This window comes from Gambusia affinis, linkage group LG23, assembly GCF_019740435.1.
Source record: "Gambusia affinis linkage group LG23, SWU_Gaff_1.0, whole genome shotgun sequence".
Taxonomy (NCBI): domain Eukaryota; kingdom Metazoa; phylum Chordata; class Actinopteri; order Cyprinodontiformes; family Poeciliidae; genus Gambusia; species Gambusia affinis.
The window spans coordinates 11,294,722-11,321,625 of NC_057890.1; the positions used below are offsets into that span (position 1 = coordinate 11,294,722).

At 37.7% G+C, this 26,904-nt stretch overlaps 1 protein-coding gene across 4 annotated transcripts in view; it reads right to left on the minus strand.

Moving 5' to 3' along the window:
* Window positions 1-657: 657 nt before the first annotated feature.
* chchd3a (coiled-coil-helix-coiled-coil-helix domain containing 3a) overlaps window positions 658-26,904 on the minus strand; it is a 65,669-nt gene continuing 39,422 nt past the window's right edge. For 2 of the 4 annotated variants that reach the window (XM_044108142.1, XM_044108144.1), the window contains 4 exons: window positions 20,086-20,156; window positions 6,033-6,168; window positions 5,567-5,607; window positions 658-1,212 (listed from right to left, as the gene is read on the minus strand). In XM_044108142.1, coding sequence (XP_043964077.1) covers window positions 1,203-1,212; window positions 5,567-5,607; window positions 6,033-6,168; window positions 20,086-20,156 — 258 coding nt within the window. In that variant the 3' untranslated portion in view covers window positions 658-1,202. The remainder of the gene's footprint in view (window positions 1,213-5,566; window positions 5,608-6,032; window positions 6,169-20,085; window positions 20,157-26,904) is intronic. The other 2 variants (XM_044108143.1, XM_044108145.1) reach the window with 1 other exon arrangement.

The following is a 26,904-nucleotide window of genomic DNA, read 5'->3' on the forward strand; positions in this document are numbered from 1 at the left end:
AACTGTGTCCAAATTTAGTGCAATTGCTGATCTTATTGCATAATTCGGCATTCGTTAACTAAATTGAGGAATATCAGATAAACTATGCCCAGCTTTTCCATTTCTGTTTTTTTTTTTTGTTTTTTTAAAAGATTTTATAAACAAAAAAGGAAAAATACTTTATTTGATACCAGCTGTAATTAAGTCCAGGTCTGCTTAATTTTTAATTCAACAAGTAAAACGTGTTGGTGGTTTCTTTACATTCATCCAATGTCTCCTCAAAGTCCACAATCGTCTTCTAGATATCTTGGGCGATTTATTCCAACTGTTTTTCATGATGTCAAAAAAAATTAACATACATCCACAGGTATTCTACAATATAACTAATATACAAATAATCAATTTGTCATCTATACCCACCTATCCTTGCAGGGTCGCTCGGAGGGTCTATGCTCATCTTCTGCAGGAATTGGATGAGAGGCGGGGTGCAGCCTGGACGGGTCGGCATTGGGAAATATTCAGTCTAAATTAATATCAGAAAGTGAGGAGGAGGGGGGTCAGAAAAAAACCAGAGACTGTAGAGGTTTGCTTTTATTTCCTCCAAACAAACAAGTGCTGTTTGTGAAAGCTCAACACGGATGCTAACATGAAAATCACCACAAAGGTCAAACAAACAAATGCAGAGCAGCAACGGATGCTTAGATGTTTATTTGTGTACATTATAGTGCATGAGGAGCAGGGAAACAATAAGTTATGGAGAGCAAAGTAGGACTGACGTTTACTATCATGATTACTTGTTTTTCTAACTGTCCAGATGAGAAGAGGTGGGTTGTGATCATGATGGATGGCTTTCTGGAGGTGTTGAACAGTTTACGGTGAAACAGACGGCCCGGCTCGGTCGCGTTGTGTCGTGTTTTTCTCCCGCCCACATTGGATTTCCAAAACAGCCACACAGCATCACTGCCTCTCTGCCGTACTCACGGGAGAGATCGACAAAGGGAAAAAGAGGAAAGGGAAGGAGGTAGAAACTATTGTAGGTATTTCTCTTTGTCTCTCGGGATGTTGTGTTCGGTGACTCTAGTTTGGTTCGGTGCTCCACTGGGTACTAAAGGTGCGTGTCTTGGTGCGGACTCATACCTCTTCTTCTCCACTCTGGTTTATAATCCCCCAATATACTCAGAATTGCTCCTCCTTCTTCCTCCTTTATCCTTATCCTCCAGTCCTCAACTTCTTCTGTAGACAAATCGGAGAGGAGAGAGCGCATCAGAGAAAGAGCGGCAAACACACACACACACACAAAAAGAGAGACGTAAATCATAACAGACAAACAGAAGATATTATTTCACACACGAAAGAAGACACAAAGAGAGGGAAAGCCTGAGAGTACAATAAAAGAGAAGAGGATGAAGTGAGTTCTGGAAGCAGAGAGGGAACCCAAGGGCACTGGATTCCATATTAGTGATAAGTGCGAGCACAAATCCCCAGCTCTCCCTGTCAATAACCATTTGAACCAGCCTTCTGCAGCAGATGTGACAAGAAAACACACCTAAGAGAAGATCAGGGAGAAGGAAGAAAAAGGAAACAGGAGATATAAACAATAGGTGTAACGTAGATAAAAAGGAAGAAGCAAAACTACTCTGTTCCTCAGTGACCGCCTTAATAACGGCCCTGTAAGATCTCTCTGAAGGAATCTGAGTTTATTTCCCACACTATTGAACCAGCCATAAAATAAATATTGGATAAAAACAGTTGCTGCTGGAATACCAACTAGAGAGAAACTGCTGCAGGACAGTTCCAGGTACAATTTAAAGAAAAGATCTTGAAAATAAGCCGATCCAAAGATACTTTCAGTAAAAAAATAAAAAAAAAATGCATTACAACTCTAAATCCACTTGCAAAACTTCCTGGAAATATGTTTATTTTCAAATGCAGGGACCTAAACTCACAGAGAAAACTGTTGAAAATTAAAAATTTACTTTACATGCATTTATTTAATTATTTTTTTTCCCCTCAGTATTGCAGTCCAGCTTGTGCGCTGCTGTAACTCTTACTCAGTTGCAACTGAGCTTTTCAGTCAAGGATGGAATCATAATCATTTCCAAATATCAGTCAGACCCAAACCCTTAAGGTGTCAGCGGGAAAGCTGAAAATAAAGGCTGGTTTCATTTTAAAACATCAGATTGCAACAAAAGCATGACTTTTAATGGGGACAGGATTAAAGATTTGCAATGACCAAGCAAGAGCCTAGAGCTAGAACGGAAAGAAGAGAGCCGTGGACAAGAAACGTCCTTACAATCCCACCTTGTTTAAGACAGAGAAAGTAAACATTGCCAAATCAAGATGTGGGAGGCAACTAGACCCCTAACAAAGAACACTGATTGGTGAAAATGTATCAAAAGAATATTTTTTTAAGTCACAAAAAGCACTTAAACTTGCAGAGTCACTGCAAGTAGCCAGCTCAAAAACAGTGGGCTTTAGCATAGGGAATTACATAAATGCTCTCATATTAAAATATGTACTTTTCTTCATGTTTCAATTGAAGAAATGGTGCTACTGTAACAAAAGATTACTTCATTTTCAAGTTTTGAACATTTTTGACAGAGATTCCAATAAGTGGAAAAAGTAAAGTTTATCAAACTGACTCAGGGAATGCAAAAAAAAAAAAAAAATCTCCAACATCGGTTTAAAAAGCTAAGATAAAAAACCATAAAGTAGGAGAAGTTGTAAGGGTTGAAATTCTGTCTGGTGAGACATAAACCAGAAGCTACAATAAATTAAAAACACAGACTCTCTTGAGATTTAATAAACTGTGAAATGCAACAATGTAATAGTTAAAGACAAGATATGGATTTTAATGAGGATGCTGGGCCAGTTTCTCATTCCAGAGCCTGCAAACACAACACGGCCTGACAACACAGACGGGCATCTTGCTCAGGCTTTTGAGACTGACAGGGGAGACAGACGGGTCAGCCTAAAAAATAAAGTGGCGAAGGAAGAGATAGGGTGCAAAAAGGCAGTCATGCAGCAAGAATATGGAATGAGGCGGCAAGCAGTGGATGGAGAGATCAGCCTCTGCGATAAACTCCTATTCATGGAAAGAGAGAGAGAGACGGAGAGGAAGAAGAGACTTTATCTGTACCTCCACCGCCTCTTTCTCACTGTTTGCTATCAAGCCTGCTAAGAGCTGAATGCATTAGAAATGTGACTTGGGATGAAGGGAGGAAAAGGATGAAGAGGTGGCGAGGGGTGAAGGGCACAAACGGGAGCAAAAGTGGGTCTAAATGTTATCACTGTCTGCTGCCATAAAAAGGCTAATTATCAGTAACAAAGGCCAAGCAGCTGACGGCGCTACGGTCTCCAGTTGTTGGGTCAGCATTGTCGAAGTCGGATTTTAGGGTATTGGGCTGCTATCCGTGGCGATACGGCAGCTTAGACATCGCTATCAGTGCCTGTGGCGCCGCGTGTTCTGGTCAACTTTTGAATTTGAAGGGGAAACCAATTTTGTCAGAAAAAAAAAATACTCTGGGCCGCGCTACCAAATGTCTCCGACTTATGAGAAGCAACTGTTTAGAGGTCACTTTTGGATCTTCTGACCTGCAGAGCTAAAAATAAAGAAAAAAAAAAAGGGGAACGTCCTTTGGCAGTTGTTCTTGCAGCCGGTTCCTGCCAGGCTCTGATAAAGCTGCATAAACATCCTAATCAGGAGGCTACATCAGCTCATATCAAACCCTACTTCATTCCTTCCCATTTTATTCCGTCGGCTGTGTAATTCTGCATATTATTCCTTTAAAGCCTTATCATGGAACCGTCTCTTTTACACCTAATGACTTTAAAAGCAAGTCTTAAGACAGATAAGCCCAGATGAACAGGAGTGCGCCGTGATTGCTGCCGGGTGATAAACACAAGCGGATTACCATGCCGTCTCCGGCTTGCTTCCAAACAATTTACAAGATTATAACACAGCAGCCAGAATGTGAGCGTACCCTCGCTGCATTCTGACGAGCGTACAGGTAGCGGCGTTGGGCGTGCGTGCAAACACACACGGACGGCACGAGATGAATAAAACATCGGGGCAATTTACATGATGTATAGCTTAAAAATGTGCCTGGATCTGACTTTTAGATCTAATACTAATACCCACGACTGACCGAGAGAGGCAAAACTCAGTTTTCCTCATTTCCGGGAAAACAATGCAATTGCAGAAAAAAAAAATTTAATAGAAAAGCTCTATGAATGCAAATTGAGTCTTTTTGGGGCCAACGCGAGACAGAAGGGGAATCAGGTTAATATAAGCCTGAGTGACATCACTAGATCCATCCTGTTTTGACAGTGGGAGATAGAGGATGGAAAAAAAACAAAAAACATTTGCACTTGTACTGAGCAGAGAACGGTGGTGTCCGAGTGGCGTCTGCTGCTCACTTGGACTTATCACATTAAATGTAAACATAGACGGCGAAGGGAACGCTTGTGTCAGCAGGTATTACAGAAACAGACCGCAAGGTTCAAACAGGTTATTTAGTGATATCTGTTCAGGTGCCAGTGACCTCATAGAAGCTGTGCTCTCCTATTTAAAAGCATACAGTCAGCTTGTGTTCTGCCACAAGTTTATTCTTTGATAGAGGGTGAAAATTATAGTGCCTCGCAAAAGTATTGGAATTGAGTACCGTTTCTTAAATGTCTCTGCATTTTTGTCCCGATACATCCACAAAGTTCAATGCTTTTTTCTGGGAGTTACTGTGAAAGACCAACACTAAGCGGCTCATGGCGTTGAAGTGGAACGAGAATTTTTTTCTCAACATATAAACATCTGAAACCTTGGAATTGTTTTCATCGGCTTTACTCTTACAGCCACTTTGGTAGTCTGACCTTTACAGAACGGTGGCAACCTGAAAGTTTTCGGTGAAAGAAAGTCAGAAGAAATCCCATTTGCAATTTGCTACCAGTAATAGAGGGGTACACCGCAGAACTGTGAAAGAAGACACTCTGGTCAGAGGAAACCAAAATTTTAAAATTCACCTAAATGCTAAATGCAAAACTCTATGTACTTTGTATAACCATGCAAATAACATATCCAAATTGTAAAACATGTCAGTGGCAGCATTATGGTGTGGTGACAATTTTATTCAGCAGGGACAAAAATGTTGACTTAATTCATGGAAAATTGAATTATATATAGTGGAGGTTCAACCTAAACATACAGCCAGAAATACAATGAAATAATATCAGTGCATTAGAATGATACTTCTACAAAGTATTGACTCAGGGAGGCTGGAAACTATTTAAAATCTACAAAATATTTCACTTCTAAATTATTCATTACTTTTTGTTTGTCTATCACATAAAATCCCAATGAAATACATTGGAATATGTGGTGGCAATGTGAAAAAAATGCAACATTTTAGAGATGTGAATGTTTATAAGCACCGCATGCAAATTAATTTAGATTTTTAGAGAAGGAATACTGTGCTGTACCAAAGGAGGCCTAACATACGATGCAGCTAACAGACATTTGGCACTACTTTGTAATTCACACAGACTCCACCAAACAGAAATCTGCTCTATGGGAATGAAAAATGCCAAAACTTACACGTTGCTGTTCCATGAAGATGCATGCACACGTTTGTCACTCTTTTGAAAGGGGAAAGCTGGTTATTATAAAAAGTTAAATTACATGGATTTTCAAACAGTTAAGAAATAAGCTAGTTTATGGTGCCCTACATATTTATTGACAACATTAACACACCCAAACAACTAGATGTATATCAACTGTCATGTAGTAATGCAGGATTACTCAATAAGAGGAAATAAGACAGATAGAGCAGCAGAAAAGAGACAGTATATTTATAAAAATATACTTTTTGCTCAATGTTTTTGTGATGCATAAAGGCATTCTAAACAATATTAAGTGTGTAAAACACAGTTGCATGCCCAAAGTGACAAAAATATTTTAGGTATAACTAGTGTTATGAAACAAGAAGAAACTGAATAAATGAAGTTCAGATGAGGCAAAAGAAATGTTCTAAAAGAAACAGCTTACTTTAGGATATACACACCTGTTTGGCATTGTTAACACACTGCAGGTAAAGAGCTGCTATGTTGGAGCAATTCAGAGTTTTTCCTGCGTTGTCTTTGTAGCAGCTCAGAATCTGGCCCTGAAGGTCTCCACACACTGGATGCACTTCGTACCTCCTGCAGGGATGAAAAGAGGAAACAAAGAAAGCGAGAGAGGAAAAGCATTTTAACAGGTTGGTTATATGAGAATAAAGGGGAGGGGGGGGGATCTGATGAATGAATCCAAGAACGGGCTAAATAATATAAAATGCAAATGGACTTTAAAGAGAAAAAAAAGGAAAACAAACGGTATGCAAAAGAGGGCCAGTTAAAGATGGGTCGTAAATACGGAAGATGTGGTAAATCTTCAATTTTACCACAAGAGAGATTGGGTACTTAGAGCTCCCTGAGCTACATTGCAGATTACAGAATGTGCGTGCGCACGCACCCTCCCCTGCCTTTTTTATTATTACTATCATTCCAGCTTGACAGACCTGAGGCAAGAACTTGCAACACTATTTCCAGCAAGTAAGGTCAAAGGTCCACAGACTGCTGTTTGCACCACTACATATTGCCAGAGAGACCAAGGGGGTTCTAAAAAAACCCAGCTTCATCCCACAAAAATTGAAATACGCCAGAGAACAGAGTAGGGGGTCTGATATTAAATATGTAATTCAGAGCAGATATTTTGAATATCTGGGAAAGTAATGATGGTAATAATGAGGCTAATTATTACCCAAAAAGTATACCCTTCTGGTAAACTAGTCTCTCCTTGTACCCATAATATGCTTTAAGGTTCTCATGACAAATATGCTCGTTTGGACAAATCCAACGATTCTGAACATCTATCTGAAACCATGCAGCTTGACTGTTTTACATACAAATCGCCCATCTCTTGATATTCATATAAAAGCTGTTTTATGGTAATATGTCTGTTGATACTGCAGGCAACACATCACTTCATGTTAGCATGTGTGAGTCTTTCCTCAAGGTATCATCTGCTGCTAATTAAGATGATGGAATATAATGAATGGCATTATTATTGATACGGTGCCTTGCAAAATTATTCATATCTCCACGTTTCGTCAAGTTGCAAAACACAAACTTCAATGAATTTTGTTTTGTCTTCGTGTGAAGAAGTGCATAGCTTTTAAAAGATCTTGGAAGAGAGAGGTGTGCAATTATTTACAGCTGATTTAATCAACACTTAAGAAAGACGACCTTCTGTTGCTATTGAAGTTTCAAATTTTGCGGGTATGTTTCTACTAGGTCTGCAACTTTAGCAGAATTAATCAACTTGTCACAAACTCTCAGATAGATTTTGGTCTGCATTTTTACTACCTCATATTCAGATGACGACGTAAACCTCTCTCTTACGTCATCACTGATATGTCTGCTGTGCTCCATCGTCTTTAATGCCATTTGTTAACTAACGTTCCCTAACAAACCTCTGAGGCCTTCTCAGCTGGATTTACTAGTTAAATGATCTCTGAATGCTGTTGCTTGTGCTTAATCTTGTTTTAGCTTTCAGACCAAAGAGGATGAAACAGGAATGAAGAATATTCTTTTGCAGAATATACTGCATGATTTATTTTGTTGTAAATCATGCAATATTTTTTTCTTACTTTGATAGCATAAACTACACATAAAATATATAGGAGCTTTTATTGGAACGTAAAACTTCAAGGGGTGCAAATACCTTACAATAAGTCATATTTGTCGTAGTCGTAAATGCATTTAAATGTGACTTTTGGCTTAAATGTATCTAGGAGTGGGATGTTTTAACCAATCCCAGCAGCTGGATATTCCACTGACACTGGTGTCTTGTGCAGCGTAACAGCTTTTGTCTCTCTGTTCACACACCCCATAAAAATCCATAATGACTACGCATGCAGATGCCTCTTGGCCTATTATGCTAATAGCAGTGTCATCGTTTTGCTCACATGAATGCTCAGGACACAGCATCTGCCTCACTAGGCGCGCCTCGCATGGGTGTGAAAGGCAAAGAGATTTTGCCTGCCAGCAACTCCGGACATCTCAAAGGAATATTGGGCGATGAAGCCAAGCCCCCGTAGTCAGAATCAGATGTTTGATTTGCATCCTGGAGAGAGGAATTACCCCCCTAGTGGATACAAAGTGTGGGATTGGTTGCATGGGTCATTACCCAGGGTGCAATGCAGCAGGAAACTGTTGCAGTGAAGATGTGTACATATGCGCCATCGCCACATGGTCTTAATTGCTTGGAGTGTTCAAAAAAGGAAAAAAAAAATAATAATCTATTTCAATTTTACCACAAGAGAGTCTTGTATTTTTTTTCATGGAGTCTTGTATGAGGGCACGTCTCCAAATCTTCCACAATTAGATGCATCAGCAATTTGCTATTTTTAGTTGTTGGGCTTTACATTCATTTTAAGATGGCTTTCTTGTTTCTTTCTTTGTAGAACAGCTTTAAACGCAGTCTGAGTGATTGTAGCCATTCAAATTTGAGCTTTTTCACTTTCCACTCTTAATGCTAAGGCAGACAAATGTGCTCCTAGCTACTCTCCTTTACTGTTAGCTTATGGATGTAAGCATGGTCTCTACTTTCTCAACTACCTTTCTGCAAAAAGAAAAAGGGATTAAGTATTCACTCCAAAGCATTGGACTCTTTCTTTGAGTTCAGTCCCGGAGTCCTTCTAGAACTTAAATAACACCCAACATTTGCCTCTCGCGGTGCAGCCTGCAACATTACGCTGCTGGGAGTGGAAAAGATTTTTGCATTTGCGGATCTATCAAAGCGAGATTCAGTCGTTTGCCAGAACGCATGACAAGACCATCGCTCTGCGTCAGTGGGGCTGAACGATGACAACGGCGCTGGCAGAAATCGCTGCCATCCTATTCCTATGGATCCTGGCGTTCATTTATTACACCGCCTATGGGCATCTACAGGGAGGAGAGGAGCCACATAAGCACACTAATTACTTTCTTAAGCATTCCCGTTAATGCCAGGTGCATCCTGCTGATACAAACCGCCGTGTTTATCACCAGTAATGGCCCCAGAGAGAGAGAGAGAGAGAAATGGAGAGAGGGGTAGGCAGCGAGAGGAAAGGAGGGTGGACTGAAATGAAGAGCATTTCTTGATGAAAAACTAAACAGAGGTACTTCTATTTATGCTTAATCTCTGGTTCTTTCTCAGGGGAAAGGGCCGCGAACGTGGCTGAGTTAATCACAGAGACAATAACACTGTCACACACACTGCAGTGCGATGTTCCATCCTCCATCATCTGTCATTAAGATTAACATTAAGTTCCTGCCGCCAACCACACACAGCCGGTTCAAAGTGACTACAACCTTCCCTCCCTCCCTCGTTTTTACATTAAATGCTCTCGTGTCATTTTCTATGTGACTGCCGTGGAGCAGAAGGAGCCAAGCACAAAAACAGACATGCTAAATTATGATGAAACATGCTCCTTACTTTTGAACATTTCTCGAAATACTCCAAATATTACAAAAGCTACTTTTAATTATTTCTATTTAAAAATATATGATAAAAATAATAACTACCTTTGAATGTTGCTTTAATTTTTAAGGTTGTTGTATACTTAAACTCGAGGTTTTTGTGGCAACAGTAGCACATTTGAATGCTGATGCATGGCAGTTTCTGCCACTGTGGGAATTTTAAAGTTTCCTTACAAATATTATAACAAAACAATTATGAATCATCCAGTTCCCATGCAGCCTAAGCTGCCTGGCATTGTTCCTAAAACAAAAGTCTTGATGTAGTTATGTTTACAGAGTTTAACAGAAATAAAAGGAAGAGTGAGGGCCAGAGACCTGACCAGCATTTTTCTCCTCTGCTTTGTCCTCGCTCTATAATTTTTTATTTTGTTGGGTTTAATTATTGTTCATCTGGTAAATGGGCAAATATATTTAAGACCACTGAGCTTGAGTATCTCCTGAATTTTAAAAGCACTAATCTAGACTTCAACAAGTTGTAATGGTCACATAAAATCCAGGTTTTCTGCCAAAATTAGACTTAAAAAAACTATTTTAGGGCAGATGTGGGAGTTCTGCTATGATCCTTTGTGTAGTTTCTGCCAGATTCTTTTGAAGCTGGAGGAATATACCTTTACAACATCTGAAAAGGCATTCTGCTTGCTGTATTGGCCAATCACCTTTTGTATTTATCACCTGCTTCCGAGTTTCTGCTTTATGCTTATTCAAATGGGACTGTTGAGTCAAAGCCAAGTTCTCTACGGGTGAGCGAAAGACTACAGTCAGAACCTTGAAGCAGAAGCTGCAGACTGGTTCTGAGAATTTAGATTTTTATATTTAGGAAGTATACATGAATCATGTCTGTGTGAATATTAATGAAGAGGAGAGAAAAATTTGTCCTTCAGATGGATTTTTCATATATTCAGAGAGTGATTTATGGATCTACAGCGTTACGCTAATGTTTCTCAACAGTCCCAATGACTCGTTATAGCAGGCTGCGTGATTTTCGAATTTGGTTGAGATAACATTTATACGCAAAAAGAAAAAAGGAATGGAAAATTCACTAAAAACATTCACAAATGGATTTTAATGGCAAATCAATTAATTTGCTTGTAATTTATTCATGCATTATTTATGCTATCTCCTTTATTGTTTTACTTTCAAATTAATTAGCTGAATTTTTAATCTAACATCATGTTCTCAGTCATGGAAAGAAATTACCGGCACATCAATACTGCAACGTTAAGACCAATGTACAGTACCCAGTTTCAATCACCTGATCTAGTCTCATCATTATTTACAAGTTCTTTACACCTCGTCTCAAACCAAAAAGAGATTCATGGCTTGCTTAATAAAACTGCACGTGGCACTGAAATAAATATAGTCATCCTGTCATATACAGTGTACTATTTGCACTGTGCGAGTTTAAGAGTGTGCTCTTCCCCTTCTTCCCCTCCGAGATAGTAAATCTAAACAGTCATATAGGGGTTTCGACTTATTGCCATCAGTAGCAGTAAAGGTCTCCATAACAACTCCTCATACAACCCCAACCCCCAATACACACACGCACCCATGCAAAGGCACAAAATCCCCATATCCCTGATTTACTGACAGGACAAATAAAAGGGAGGCTGAGGTGTCTGTATTAGTGTGTTTATGCTGCACGTCAAAAAACCACGAAGAAAAGAGGACGAAAGAAGACTTAACCATGACAGTGGCTCGTGAAAAACTAAAACAGAAAATCTTGAAAAGAAAATGGACAACTACCCAATATGTTTGCTCATCTAGAAATAAGAATATTAATGAAATATAGGACATAAAATGTAATTTCTAGATCTAAGTGCTTTTTATAAGGTTTCTTGAGCAGAGAACAGAAAAATCAGGGTAGGAAACAGAAACCAAACAAAAACCTGAAGGGGTTTTTGTATGGTTTTATGCAATAAAGAATAATAGATCACCTGCTCATTCTTCCTTAACACATTCCTCTTTCCTAAAGGTGTCCCTGTATCACTTTTAGAGTGTACAAGTCAGCATATTTCCTCAGAGGAAACATATTCTAGTAGGATTTGTCTAAGTCTAGAGACTTAGTTCTATGTTTAGAGAACATATCAAGCACAAGCCATGGCACGCCCTAAGATTCATGTCTGGATTTCTTTTCGATCTGGACACCAACAGACGATACACGGAATATTGGGGTCCATTTTTCAAACCAACACATATATCGACCATGACTCCCATCTGGTCTGACATCGGATTCTAAAATGACATTCATAGATCTCTGTTAATGATATAGCAGGCTTCCATAGTGTGAGACAAGTGTGTGAACAGGAATGGCCATTTGTCATAATCTCAGGTGCATCACAGCTCTAAACATATAGTGAGCCAAAGGATTGCAACTCTTGAGACGGACAAAAAAGAAAGATGTCATCCACTCCAGCAGTGGACGGCATTAAAGGGTCTCCTGACAGAAAAGTAATAAGAAAGGTGAAATAATGAACGATTTTTGACAAAAGACCAGGCACCAAAGGAGAAGTCTGAATGGTGCATCTGTAGGTTATTTTGTCACTCTGATTGCTTGAGGTTTAAAGGGCAGACAAATAGAGGACATGTTTTTCTTGTCATTAAATGTTTCTGTTGTAAACAATAAATATCCATTTAACAACATAGTGGAGAAGACTTTTGACATTCTGACCTTCACTACATTTCTATCTAAGCTAAAAGAATATTTAAATCTTGATTGACATAAATAATCTTTTGTGATCAATATTAGGTTGAACCACACCGATATTGTCCTCTAGTGTGGACCATTGCGTCTATCTAAGGATAATTCTATGTAGACAATATCAAGAAAACTTTACAGCCAATGAAGTAACAGGTTGGTGTGAATCCACTTTTAGTCTAAGTTAGTACATAAAGTGGAGGATGGAGCCACATTCTTTTGAAACCTGGACTAAGCAATCTTTTTTTGAATCGAAAAGCAACAATTTTATCTCCAACAAAGGCTGGAGATAAAATGATTTATTCATCTGGGCCATAGTGGATGGCGTCTTGTCAAGCTGTCCTCCAGTGTCTGCCCAGAATTATTAAACTGAGAACAAATTAGACGAACACTGACAATTGTAAAATCTTGGTAAACTGTGCAGTCAACCTATTTTTATCCAGCTTGAGGGAGCTTTTGTTGATGATGGTCTGAGGTGACATGTTCCAAGAGAGCTTGTATCTCAATGAAAAAGGTTATGTGTAGAAAATATACAATGGCTGTGAAGATGAAACAGAAAAAAACTCGAGGCTTTTTTTTTTTTTTTTTAGGTTTTTCAACCTAATTTTCTTTAAAATATTACCTGCCATGTCTTTGACAAGAGCAAAAAAAAAAAAAAAAAAAACCTTAGCAAATGACATTTGGGCTGATTGCAATGATCTTAGAATAGTTTAGCAATAAAGTTCAAGAAACCTTTTGAAAGACTTATGGGATTTATGGGCTTTTCTATTGTATCAAAAGCTTATTGTTAAATATAACAAATACTGAAAAATAAGGGTATGAGAAAACAACGTTATGGTTCAATCTGATCGCATCTCACATAATAACTCATGTGTAACTCCTTCCATCACTCATACGCCAATCAGAGTCAGGAGCAACAAATGCCGCTCCATTGATAGTATGGATCATGCTCAGCCAGCACTGATTGCGTTGCCAGTCACCACATTGCCTATTTATCATCATTTAGGTCCTTTCTGAGGTTAACAGGGTTAACGGGAGGGTGCCGGTTTCCCCTTAAAAGGCATTTTTGTTCTCTCTAGTTAAGGCAGGCGTCAATAATAAGACAAGTAAATAAATACAAATGATCCAGTTAAGGAGAAAAATGAAGCACGTTTAATCCCTGCTGCTTTTAAAAAGCGGACCTAAGTGACCCCCTGCAGAGAAATACATCAGCATGGATAAGAGATTGAGGGGGGGAAAAAAAAAGGACATGAACAGAGAGAAGAAAAGAGAGAAAAAAGCATGAGGGATAAAAGACTGTCAAAGATTGAAGAGGGAGGGTGAGGATGGGAGGCAAGAGTGGAAAATAATGAAGAAGAAGAGAGTGAAAGAGACTTAAATTAAGACAGAAAACACTGTTCTATACTGAGTGAACTCTAAGGGAGACCAAGAAGGATGAGTGGGATAAACGAAGCAGTTTGGTGTGTTTTCTTTTACCTTCCTTATGCATACCCTGACAAGGACACTAGCCTCTCGCCTCAGGCAAAAAGATAGTTTGAGATTTGAACATAAAATAAAATTCAACTTATTAAAGCCTCCAAGGTAAAGGAAATGGAGATTGCTGAGGATGTTTATAATATATTTTGGGTTTGTTTGAAAAAAAAATCCAAACTTAAAAGTAGTTCACGCTTTTCTGTCAGCAGTGTAAGAACTCTGTTTACTATGCTGCCATCAAAATCTTCTTTTAATTAACTATATTGTGTAAGTGCTAGCTGTATGTTTCTATCTCAAGGTCCATCACTAAACAAGCCCATATCTGCCTCATTTTTGCACTGCTCTGGTTTCCAAGGACATTCTTTGCTGTGGTGACAGAGTGACTTTAAAACTGATCGTAGAATATGAATAATTTAGAAAAATCACATTTTTCACTAAACCTAGAAAAAAAAATTCCCCAGGCGCAGACTCACAATAAATCCATGGCCATTCTTCTCTTAACTTTAAACTATGTCTGTAAATTCAGTTAGTAAGGGGCGAAGACCAGTTGGGATATCAAGGTGTACTGGGTTTTCAAAAGTTATGGTTTCCAAAACACTAAATCTTGTGTATCATTTGCTACCTAAAAAAACGAGCTGGAGAGTTTTCTCTGGCTGTATGTAGCATACTTTAACATAGTGCTCCCCTTCCCCCAACTGTAGCTGGATGTAGCTTGAATTATGTGTGCCTTTCCCAGCCGGAAAGACGAAGCTCTTAAGACCAAAAGAGGAGCCTTTAAAGCAGTTATTGACTTCTGTCTCTTCAGCTGACCACCATCCTGTCCTTGTGACCAGGTTGCCTAGCTACAGAATTGTGCCTACTCTCAACTGACAGAAAGGTCAAAATGCTACTCTTTTCTGCCTTCCTACTGCTTACTAAACTAAAAAAAAAAAAAACACTCCTCTATTACTACAATAAGCATAGCATCTAAAATAACTGCATCTAATAAATCAATAAATGTTATTTCAGTTATGTCAACATGTTTATACCCTTAAATACTTATATTTAAGGGTATTTAGGTGTTACATTTTTATAGCTTACTTGTAAATGCTTAACTGCTACTGCAGACAAAAAAATTAGTGATGAATTTAAAAAGTATTTATGATGCTTTAAAATCTTTTTGGAAAAAAAAAGACTTTACCTCAGCAACAAAGCCCAGGCCTACTTGAAAAACACATTCACTTCACAACAGATGTTGCTTGTTAAATTTAAAAGATACTTCAGGATAACAGGGTTTGCACTGACAATTGATGGTAGAAAATTGTCAGTGATACTGCGATACTGCAGTATCGCTGTATGTACCAGCGATACATGCAGTATCGCTGTCTCTTACATCTTCTGACCTCCAGACATGCAAAAAAATTCAGGTGACAGGAAGTTGAAGTCATATGTGAGTAAATACCATTAAAACAGAGCAACTGGAATTGTTTGGGTTTTGGTTTTCTTCTATCTTTTTATTACGTTCTTGTTTTTTATTTAGTTTATCCCTTCATGTGAGTTTAATAGATCTGTTCCTTGAGCTTGTTGGATTTTGTTCCCTTTGATCAGTATTCTTCTTTACTCTTACAGTTCCCATTTGCCGCTGATTAGTCCTTTCCTTTCCTCCGTTTGATTTTAAACACACACTTCATCTACTGTCTTAAATTTTGCCTGGATTTGGGACCTACCTTTAGACTTATGACAAAAACCGTCTTCTTTCGATCTTTTTGGTTAAATAGATCTAAATATTGTCAGTATAATTTGGTACTGAAAGGCAAAACAAATTGGAAAATCAGCATGGGGAATAAGATGAAGCTTTGTGGAGCTTCATTGGTAGGTGCTGCAGCTGACAGTAATTTTTGGGGGGATACAATAATGTTGTAGCCCCAGCTCTCCCTGTAAGTGGTGCAGTTCTGTATTCCGAAGGTATTTAGACACTTTCAAGTATTAATCACTTTATTTACCTGTCTGTTTGTGCAACGTTTGATCTCTAGAAAATAAGAGGATGGTATGTTATTGAAAGTCATTACAGTAATGAATGGGTAGGTAAATAAGAAAGAGGTTTGGTATCTAGAAAAGACAGTGCAGAGAAACAATGAGCCATTAACATTCAACAAGTTTTGCTCCAATCCTCCTCGTTCTACCTTTGCTTGTGTGTGTGCTGAGAGGCAAAGCGGGGACCGAGACGGCTGTTATTGTCGACAGGATTAAATTTAAAAAACAGATTTATTCAAAAGAGCTAAAAAAAACAAACAACAAACAGAGGGAGTGAGCATGTTGCCGTAGGGGAAAGAGGAGTGACAGTGGAGTGACTGAATAAAATGAGATTTTATCCTTCCTGGCAGCACGTATAGGAGAAACTGAAAATCTGCAGTCTAGGTCATAAACAAAGTGTGGAACGCATTACATTTTAAGATCTTAAATCAAATTTTGAGACTTCAAAGGGGGATAGGGATGTTCAAATTAGGAGATCACGTCTTTTGCATTGCATAGCCTTGTCAGTTTCACCTACTCGGTACTACATGATGGTATTGTCCCATGTTAATTCAAAAAGAACCCTGGACAAAAATAGACCGCACACCTTCAATAAAGATGTTCCAACCTCTGTCAAAGGTTCCCACTGACAGGAAACTGAGGATGACCCAGGCTTTACTTCCTTCCAACTTTTCTCATAATCACATAAAAATGTGGCTCCATGCTTGTCAGCCTGTCTTTTAAACAATACATCTGTCAAGCTACAGTTCTATTTAACATCACCAATAGGTTCGTGCTGCCACAGGTGTCTGTTGATCTCTGCACAGCTCACACATATCCTACATACATATAGAAGAGCAAAAGGTCAAGCATTCATGGCTGGACACGGTCATGTCTGTGGCTGTTACTTTGATAAATAACCACGGGCGAATGAGGCAGCTTATAAATCAGAAGAGAACAAAGGAGATAGTCGCATTTTTACAGGCAACTGGGAACTCTTATCTGCAGTCAGTGTCATGGGGAAAATAAAAGTGTTGCAACGCTCCATGTATGTTTCTAGAAAACCTTATCTGTTACATTTTGAGTGCATTTAAGGAAAGGTATGGTTAAATGTAAGCCATGAGACTTTTATGTGTGTTTCTTTAAAAGAATGAAAATATGAGTTGATTCTTAGTTTTTGGAACATTCTAGTGTTAATAATACCATACCTCTGATACAAAAAGGATAATTAAGAAGAAATCTGAGCAATGGGAGATCTGCACCATTCCATACATATACGTGTAAATTTTGTGAGTGTGTCATATGAGAATGCATTTAATCAGGTCATGTAATGCAGTATTCCTAACTTTAGAATTCAGCAAGATTCAATGTTTTTAGCTAATTTCTTGATCATGAGTCGCATTCAATTGTTTTTTATGCTGAAGAGCATCAACCCAAAGAACCTGCATAAGAACAAGTGCTGCACAGAGCTTAGGTGGTAATATACCTCTGAGCTCCCACCTACTCCTGATATCTGACTTGTCTGAAAAAGTAATAAACCATGACAGACATCCACATCTGGCCCTACACAGCTTCTCCCCTATAATAAACTGTAGCTTAATATCAGCGCTTATAGACCCTTCAGTAGCCCTGAGATGAGCTAAAGTGTGAAATAAAGATGTTCCCCAAACTATGGCTCACATGTTGCATCCACATATTACCACACAAAACGTTAATTCGATCAAATATGGATAAGACATCATTTCATTATGATTTTAACAGAACATTTTTACTACTGTGAAAATCAAAAGTCGTTGAGAGACAATAGAAATATTTATTAATATGCTACAGAGGCCAAAGATTGCATCTTATCTCTGGAAGTTCTGTCACAGGAGCTTGCAGCAAAGACACAAAAGCCGCTCATTACGAGAGCAAACAAACACGCGCCATTATGCATGAACTTCTTCACATAAACAATAATAGGTCAAACAGAACTTGTTAAATCCAATTAACCCCTTTCGTCTGATCCCCTCAATGCATCTCTGCTCCCATCTTGTAACACCAGACCTTCCCGCTATTTCATTAGCTCGCATACACAATAACATCCTCCCCCTTTCCACCATTCGAGCCCAGTCACAGTCCTGCTAATGCACCTCCTATAATCAAATCCTCCAATCACAGTATTCCGTGCAAAGACCCGTGTCACATGACTAACTGCACATTAGGTCGACGGTTGGTTGGAGTTAGAGCTGTCATTTTGCGCTAATGTGATTCCAGAGTATTTTTTTTCTTTCTTAAATTTGATTTGGGAAGTCTAAGCTCTGGCTTCTACGAGTCTAGCGCTAAAGCCCTGGTGGGCTAGGCTAATCAGTTTCCAACATTTCTGAGGGAGACAATGATCCCAGTGTTAGCGCTGGCTAATGACAAGCTAACACAATCAACACAGCCTCCCTAGAGTTGCGCTCCGAGCCAAGGCCCAATCTTGCCCCACCTCCTGCAGGCTCCTCATCCACTTTCCCTACATTACTATGGAGTCTAATGGCCTCTTATTAAGAAGACAGATGGTTGAGGGAAGGGGAGGGTTTCTGTGTCTTCTTCAGTTACATTTACGAGTTGGATCTCAACTACCTCAATGACAGCTTAAATGTTTAAGATTGCCTTCCAACTGAGTTTTTTTATTTGAAGGTGTGGCACAAGTTTGCATCTATTAGTAAGACAAGACAATCAATAGGGTAAGGATCACCTACACACAAGATATTAAGTAATTCAATAAAGTATCTGGTTTGCTTATTCTCCTTTCCATATCTGCCCTTGAAGAGTTTCTACTCATTTTTCCAAGTTGAAATGTCATTCTTTTCAGCTTTCAAGCCAAGTTCATTTGTATAGCACATTTCAGCAACAAGGAATGATTAATATGTTTAAAAACAACACAATAAACTCACAAAAACATTACTCTGCAGTGGGAAGATAAAGAGAAGTACTCAAAAGTTTCAATCTTGATTCCACTTATTATTCAAAGGTATTTATCTATTTAAATATTTTGCCTTGATTTAAAGGAACTAAGTGTTTCAGCAGTTTTGCATTTTTATTGCAGCTTCTTCCAGATTAGTGGAGCATAAAACCTGAATGGTCATAAAACCTTGAGTGGTCTGGAAGGGTAATACAATGACAACAAATCTTTATTGTATGTTGGTGCTTAGCTTTTCAGTGATTTATAAACTAACAAAAGCATTTTAAAGTCTATTCTCTGAGCTACAGGGAGCCAGTAAAAGGATTTTAGAACTGGGGTTATCTGGTGTATTTTCATAGTTTTAGTGAGAATGTGAGCAGCAGCATTCTGGATCAGCTGATAGACTTCACAGGCAGACCTGTGAAATTTCAAGTGTTTGTGGTACATTTAAACAATTTCTAAAAATATAATTACAACAGTTCATGTATGGATGGTGGGAGGAACGAGTGAATAGATTAACAGAAAAAAAAATGAATGTGTGTGATTAAAGAAATGGAAATAGACAGACAGACCAAATAACACTATTAAAAATGCAAATACTTTGACTAAAATAACCCAAAACCTAGAAAACAGAAATGCACAATTAGTACATACAGTTATGTTTGAGATTACTTTTGTTAACCAGAAAGATACACAATAAATGTTAGTGAAAAAAACAGGCATGAGTTTCAGTATTATCATTGGTCTATGTCTCTTTGAAATTATCAGTGAACCACATGATTAACATCTGCTAACAGATGACACTAATGTGGTTTGGGGTCAAATGTGCTTTGGTTGGAATGAGGCTGGCATGAATTAATTCAATCTATTCACCTGCCCATAAAGACAGACGACAGACATTCGTTTTGGAGAACAGACATGTGATCACAACATGAATGTAACCCATGCAAGACGGAAACAAGGTTTTCAGTTGAAAAATCTTGAATGCAGAAGTTTGAATCCTATATGGAAAGATGAAGAAGACATTTCAGCGTTTCTGAAATTAAAATACTCTTACTGATCAGTGTCCCTTTTACTTTGGAGTAATTCCTAAAGTTGCAGGAGATCAATTTGAATGCATATGAGATGAGCATAGTGATGACATTTCCAAATCAACTCAAAGAGAAAAATAAGAAAAAGTTTTCTTCATCATTAAGATCTTGTTTTGACTTCTTTGACATTTGTTAATTACTTTTCAGTGAGCGGAAATCAGAAGCGGGGAGCCTGATATCTTTCTTAAAGCTTTCTACTGCTTTGTAGTTATCAGTGTCACGTTCAGGTCTTCACAGCTTAGAGAAAAGTTGTGTTGAAAAGTTAATACAAAAATGTTTTAGATAGAAGGGTGGTCACATTTTTTTTTTAATTATTCTTATTTTTCATGACAGTGTTTATGTCATTAGTTTTGGTAACGAATAATGAGTACACTTACTTGAATTTGGCATTTACTTCGTCGACAGCTTTGCTATAGTTCTCTTTGGTGACCTTGTAGAACTGCGCACTCTGTAGACAGAGAAGGAAGAAACTCATGAATGCTTGATAATAGCAGCGTAACTACATAAAGCTGAAACCGGCAATAATTCTTCAGATGAAACATGTACTTCATGCATGAGACAGAGCTCTGCTTAGCTTAACTCTGTTCTGTCTCGCCTCTCAAACCTCATTAAAATGTGATGTTTGTAAAGTTTTCACAACACATCTCGCAGGTATGAAGCTCGCAAAGGCAAAAACCATCAGACCTCTTCTACTACAGTGAAAAAGTGTGAAATATAGGAACTTTTGCTTATCTTATCACAAAAGACTGCTGTAATAACAGAGAGCAGTCCTTCAAGGCCAAAAGTTCGCTAGTCAACAATGTACAGATGAGTGGTCAGAATCCCCTGGTGACCTGTAGAAAATGAGCCCACTCAACCTAAATTACCTCCTCAAACACAGCCATATACACTCGCTTCTGGAGCATTTTTATAACCCCAGGAAGATTCTTCTTGTCACTCTCCAGAGGCTGTTATGCACATTTATAATCACATCGTGAGAGATTGTAAAGTATGACAGCTAACTTGATTTAGAGTGGTTTGAATTTTCGAAGGTGTCAGGGAATACCTAGAATTACAAATACTCCTTTGTTGGAAAGGGCACAATACATTCATGAAATGGTGAGTCCTCAAATGTAAAGCATTTACTTCTTTCGTTTAGTTTGCTTTTGGTGAGTAGGTTAATATCTAGTCTACCATGGAAAGTTTTTGGACAAGACTATTGACTGTAATAACAAATGACTTGTCTAATCCATTATTCATTGATAAATGAGAAAAATGTACAATCCCAGGAAGTCACATTTAGATAAATGTCAGAATCTCACGTTAATGCCAGTTTTTAAATATTATTTTTTTTAAAAAGCAAGTTAGACCAAAAGTGATATCACAGGAACAACAAAAACACAACAGCAGCAGCAACAACTCAAATGACTGACATTAAAATTTAACATCATAACATAATGATTCTAATAACTCATATAAATTACTATATTGCATTATTATACATTCACTTAATACTTGAGAGATGCATTAAGGACACATCTAAATGTGTGCTAAATCATTAATCAAAAGGTAATGGACTACTTCCCTAATTTCTTCAGCCTTCAAGAAACAAGAGAAGAGAAGTCGACACTTTAAATTAACTTTTAATGCACATTTTAATACAAATTTGCATTGAAAGTCTCATTTTTACTGAATTACAATTCATGGCAAGAGTCATAAACATTCATAAAGACGCCATTAAGATCCTGACAACTGTTATGTCATCTTTATGACGGTGTTACACCCCTTTAATTAAAGTGTTACCAAAAACCTTAATGGTCCTAAATACCAGAACTTAATGACAGCTGAAATTCCTCTGTGCTTTGCTTTGGTGTCACTTGTTAAATTTGCTCAAGAGAACTTTGAATTGTGCACTGTTCTGGACATAAGCATCCTACCCGTATTCACTTAACAGCCCTGGCTTCAGTAAATGAACATGCCAAAAGCACCTGGACTAAGTATTTTTAGCAGGAATATGTACACAGTTACACCACAACATGTATATCAAATGTTATCATTACAAAACTTTATTTATTTTATTAATTCAAATAAAAAGTGAAATCCCATAGAGATACAGTTCAACCTTTTGTTCATTTTGATGATTGTGGCTTACAGCTAATGAAAATCTTAAATTCAGTATTTTAATGGCAGAAATGCGTCATACCCTGATCAATCCTGGAGAATTAAGAAGAATTATGGACGGTTGACTTGACACCTGCCCAGCATACAGTGACTGAAATCCGCCACAATAAAGCATAAAAGATAACTGCTAAAGAAGCCAGCTGTTCACTGAGTGACACATCAAGCACACTAATGGAAAGTTCAGTGAAAGGAAAATGTTTGGGAGAAACAAAAAGAAAGAGCAACAAGCAGACTACAGTCTTTAAAGGATTGCAAAATAAAGCCTGATTACAAGTTCATGAGATATATAACATTACATCTCTGTATCTTTTTTGGTCTTTGTACCGTCCTAATTTTCTGTGAAACTTGACTTGGAGTTTTTAAATATCTGCAAGCTAATGGCATTTATTACACTATTTAATTTGTTTCGTTGTTTGGATTGAGTAAGTGAAAAAAATGAATTTTTTGTCGATATATTAAATTATTATGACGCATCTGCAATAATGAAAATGACCGCAGGAAAAAGATTGATTCAGAAAGCTTCATCTATAATTTAACATTGCATGATATGTGAAATATTTAGAAGTACTTCTTATGAAACGGTTACAAATTATACAGAAATGTGTAAGAATGCAGTTAGTAAAAAAAATGCCATTCAGAAGGAGTAAAACAGAATAACTTTCTTATTTTTTCAAAATTGCAATTATTTGCACTAATCAGAAATGACGGCAATCTTCTGACATGTTTACTTCACATCTAAAGAGCATCCAACATTGAAACGCTTCTGCATACTTCACAAACTTGCAATGTGACGCATTTCCACATTCAAGCTTCTTGGTTTCACTTGCGTTAACGTCACCTTCAAGCAGGAGAGACATTCATCATAGTTCAGTGAGGATCAATAAGAATGAAGTGCACTGCTGAAAAGATCAATAGTCATGTGCTGTAGAGGTAAAAGAGGATGGGACATGACACTGACAAAAGGTCTGATACCAATTGGAGTCTTCTTTATTTGAATGGACACTATTATAAATGAACCGCAGTTTACTGAATGTACTTTACCGGGGCACGATGTGCTGAGTTTCAAAACTGCTTCAGAGGTCAAACTTGACCTCTAAAGTACATAATATAACAAATTTCAACATGCATACAATGTGTAATCATCATAAATATGCATATTTTAGAGGAAATATGCTACAAAAAAATTACAAGGCACACAATAAAACATGCTGATATTCAAATGGTGTGCTGCTGAGGAAATTGCCACAAAATATGCTGTTTACTAAAAATATGCAACAGTTCCAGAAACATTTTTGTTAAAACAAGGTTACGGTACTTAAAAAGGAAGAGACTATACAGAGATTTTTTTTTAGGGATGCTAAAGGCCAGAATAAGTCATCTCCTGTACGCTGAGATTAAACCACTGGAAGGAAAAGGAGAGAAAGCCTGAGCTGAGTTTGGGTCTGTGTCTGGAATACTAAGTATAATGTAATAACACCTGCCTAAATGGCAGAGCTGGCACTAATCAGCGCACTAATCCACCTGAGAGGACAAAAGGTTGTGTGTGTCAGTGATTGCAAGGCATTTTTTCAATGCAGTTGCAAACACACACACAAATCTGCACTTGTTTTCTTGAACAAAACATAAAAAAATAAAATAAAATAAAATAAAGACAAAACAGAAACAGGTGTATACACAAACTAAAAGGTGTACCTGCACACTGGTGGCTAAACAGTAACTCACTCAACAGTAGAGAAGAGTATAATTTGTCTGATTACTGAGTGGCCTTAAATGGAGATATCCTGCTGTTATTCCCAACTGATTTCAAGAAAAACCCTGACCTTTTATTAGTTTAGACAAGACACACACTGAAGCGTCTGGTTAAAAACGTGCCAACCTTTCTTAATCGGGGTTTTTGCAGCTGCAAACACAACCTCGCTGTTCACTAAAAGTGTTCTGGTCAGTGCTGTCCAAGTGCACCTTGCCATTGGATTAAAAATTTTAAATAACAATAGGAATGAGGCTGAGTTGATTACATGACGTAAAAGATTTCCATCTGTTTTCACTTGCTTTCTTGGAGGTTTTTTGCACATTACAAAGCAAAGCAGAATACTAGTGAGACAGGTGCCAAACACACATTAAGTCATTACTGCTAATGTACCGCAATGATATGGAAAATATAAAAGCAGCATTTAAACACAGACTCAGTTTAAAGAAAATCCTTCCAACCTTTAGCGAATAAAGCGCATAATTGCATGAAGTGATTGGTTCTCCCTCTTAACTGCTGCTAAGTAGGAAGAACTTGCATACGATGAAGCCCCAAAATGATCAACATTAAGTTTAATAAAAAAATAAAAAAAAAAACAGCAGCAGCTTCTGCTGTGTAAATTACTGCAGCTCTCTTAAATAGGAAACAAAGAGATTGGTTTACACATTTTAGCCTTTTCATTACACACTTTCATTTATGAAACACTTTAAATGACACTCCAAATTATACTCGAATCATTCAGTCTAGGGGAAGATTTGATCAGCAATGTCTCTGAAGTCACATTAAACTTTTATAGTCACTCTTAGTGAACTGAAGCTCAACTGTGTGTCCTCAGTTTAATTAGTGAAACAGGTCTTTTCATTGGGACAAAATGTCTGAACTACATCCTCGGTTCTACAGAAAGCTACCACTGACGTAAAAATTTGATTTAGCTCTGCTGAAACAAATAAATATATAAAAGATCAGAAAACGAGTTTTTGAAGACTGATGTTTGAGATCCCTGGCACTGAATATGCAGAGGCTATGAAGCCTAGCACTTATTTCCTATAAGCCAAATAGTGAATAGTGACCCAAATGCATTTGTTTTCTGAGATTTTTCAAAAAGTCACTTCAAGTTAGATTGTCCCAGAGCTCTAAAGAATGTTAAACCATAGACTGTAGCAGTTAAAGGACAACAACTGCCTCTGTAGACAAGTCCACGTGAATACCAATATATATAACTAAACCAGCAAACAGCAGGAAAAGAAATAACTGAATACCATTAAAAAAAAGAAAAGTGCACTTCAAAAAGCTCTGGCTCTAGTTCTGAGGCCGAGGCAGATTATTTACATGGGGTAGTTTCATAGTGAGCGAAAAAATTGTTTTGAAATTATAGCTTGCCTGTCTCAAATATGGAGAAAAAACTGATATTTTAAGTAAATGTTTTAGCAAAAACAAACAGAGGAAAAGAGAACTGAAAAAAGGAAAGAAATGAAGACAGGCAGAGTAAGAGATGGCTGTACCATGAGACAGAGATAGAGACAGATGCCATCACTGCTTTTTAATGCTCTCTCTCCAGTATTTCTTCCTTACATAGAACTGTGGAGCTTTGCTATGAGATGGCAATTGCTGCTGTGATTGTCCTCTATTGGACAGGTTCACAAAAAAAAAAAAAAAATCCAATTTCATCGATATACAAGGAAAAAAGATAGACAGGGGAGAAGAAAATTATTTTCTGAAAGGAAAAAAAAAAGATGAAATTGAGGCATTCAGAGGAAAAACCCAAACACGAGAGCACAAAAAGAAAAAAGCTAAAAGAAAAGGGTGTGATACAGAGATGGATGTGGAGGGAGGGCTTTAAACGATGTGGTTGGGGGAAAAAAAAAAACATTGGCAAGTTGATTGTTAAATATGAGATTGTTTTACAGCGAGGCAGGTATTGAGTGAAAATTTAATAAATATATAGATATTGTTTTCAGGGGCTATTTGGTAGCCGTGGCCCCAATGAACAGTAGCAGTGGAGGCAGCAGGCTGAGCTGTCTGGGAGCCTGGTGATGGCCTGTCACTGGAAGCCCCTCTGATGAATGGCTATGTTGGATTGGAAGAGACATGTAATATATATCAGACTTACATTCTGTCTCGCTCCTTCTTGCTCTCTTTTGGTCACTTTGCCTCTTTTTTGCTAGTGCGCACGATGCTGGGGGGAATCCTGAGGTATTTGGGAGCGGCCGAGAACAGACGGAGGGCACAAACAGTGATGGGAGATAATATTCGGCTAGCAGTGCACTGTGAGGAAAATTTAATTTGTCCAATCTAAGTGGAAAAGGGACAGTTTTGGAAGTGAGAAGTATTATGTTTTGATAACTACAGGGCAGTGATTGGCTACGAAAACCACAGCTGCGCTTGCAGTCCACCAGCTTCCCTGCATCAACTTGAGAGTTTTTTTCTCTTATTTGTTTTATAAATATTTCCTCATTAGACTTGAATAAACATCCTGCCCAGGTGAAAATGACATTGAGATCTCAATGGGGTTTGCCTGGATAAATAAAGGAAATAAATCATCTTAATCTATTACTAAAATCATATTTTGATAAATGTTACGCAATGCTAGATTTTATATTACTATCCTAAATATAATAAAATATAAAAACAAACAATTTGACATTTGGTGACAAATTATGATGCAAGTTAAAAATCAAAAAATGTCTTCATGAGCATAAAGGCAAACACATTAGGTTGGAGAAGATGAAATGCTTTTGTGGCAATTTTCTTATTTTTTATCTTGGTACAGATGGAACAAAAAACATTCTCAAACTATATTTAAAGTTTATTTAACCTCCTTGTCTGGAGTGCCCAATTTATTGATTAAGGGATCAATCAACACTTAGACACTTTATAAAATCTACCAGGAAAGCTCACACTTAAAAAACTAAACAAAAACAAATAACTAGCTACCTGAAATAATCCAAAGATTAGGATTTTCATTTTTGATTGTTTGAATCCTCCTAAATAAAACAATCACCTTCTCTCTCTTGTCAGGATTTGACTAATCAAATCAAGATGCTATACAAGTGATTCTCTCTGCAAGTAGTTTTTAATTCTTTTTTTTTTTTTTTTTGGAGCTGATATTCCCAAAATAAGCACATCCCTGTATTCCTCCAAATGTCCAGTCATTTTGAACAAGGTAATGAGCAGAAACTAAAAGGTGTGTGAGTGATCTGTCAGCTGTTTAAGTGTGCTGCTGCTTTATGGGTCTCCGTGTGAACATGCGGACAAATTGTGAAATCCCACATCATTCATTTTCATTTCG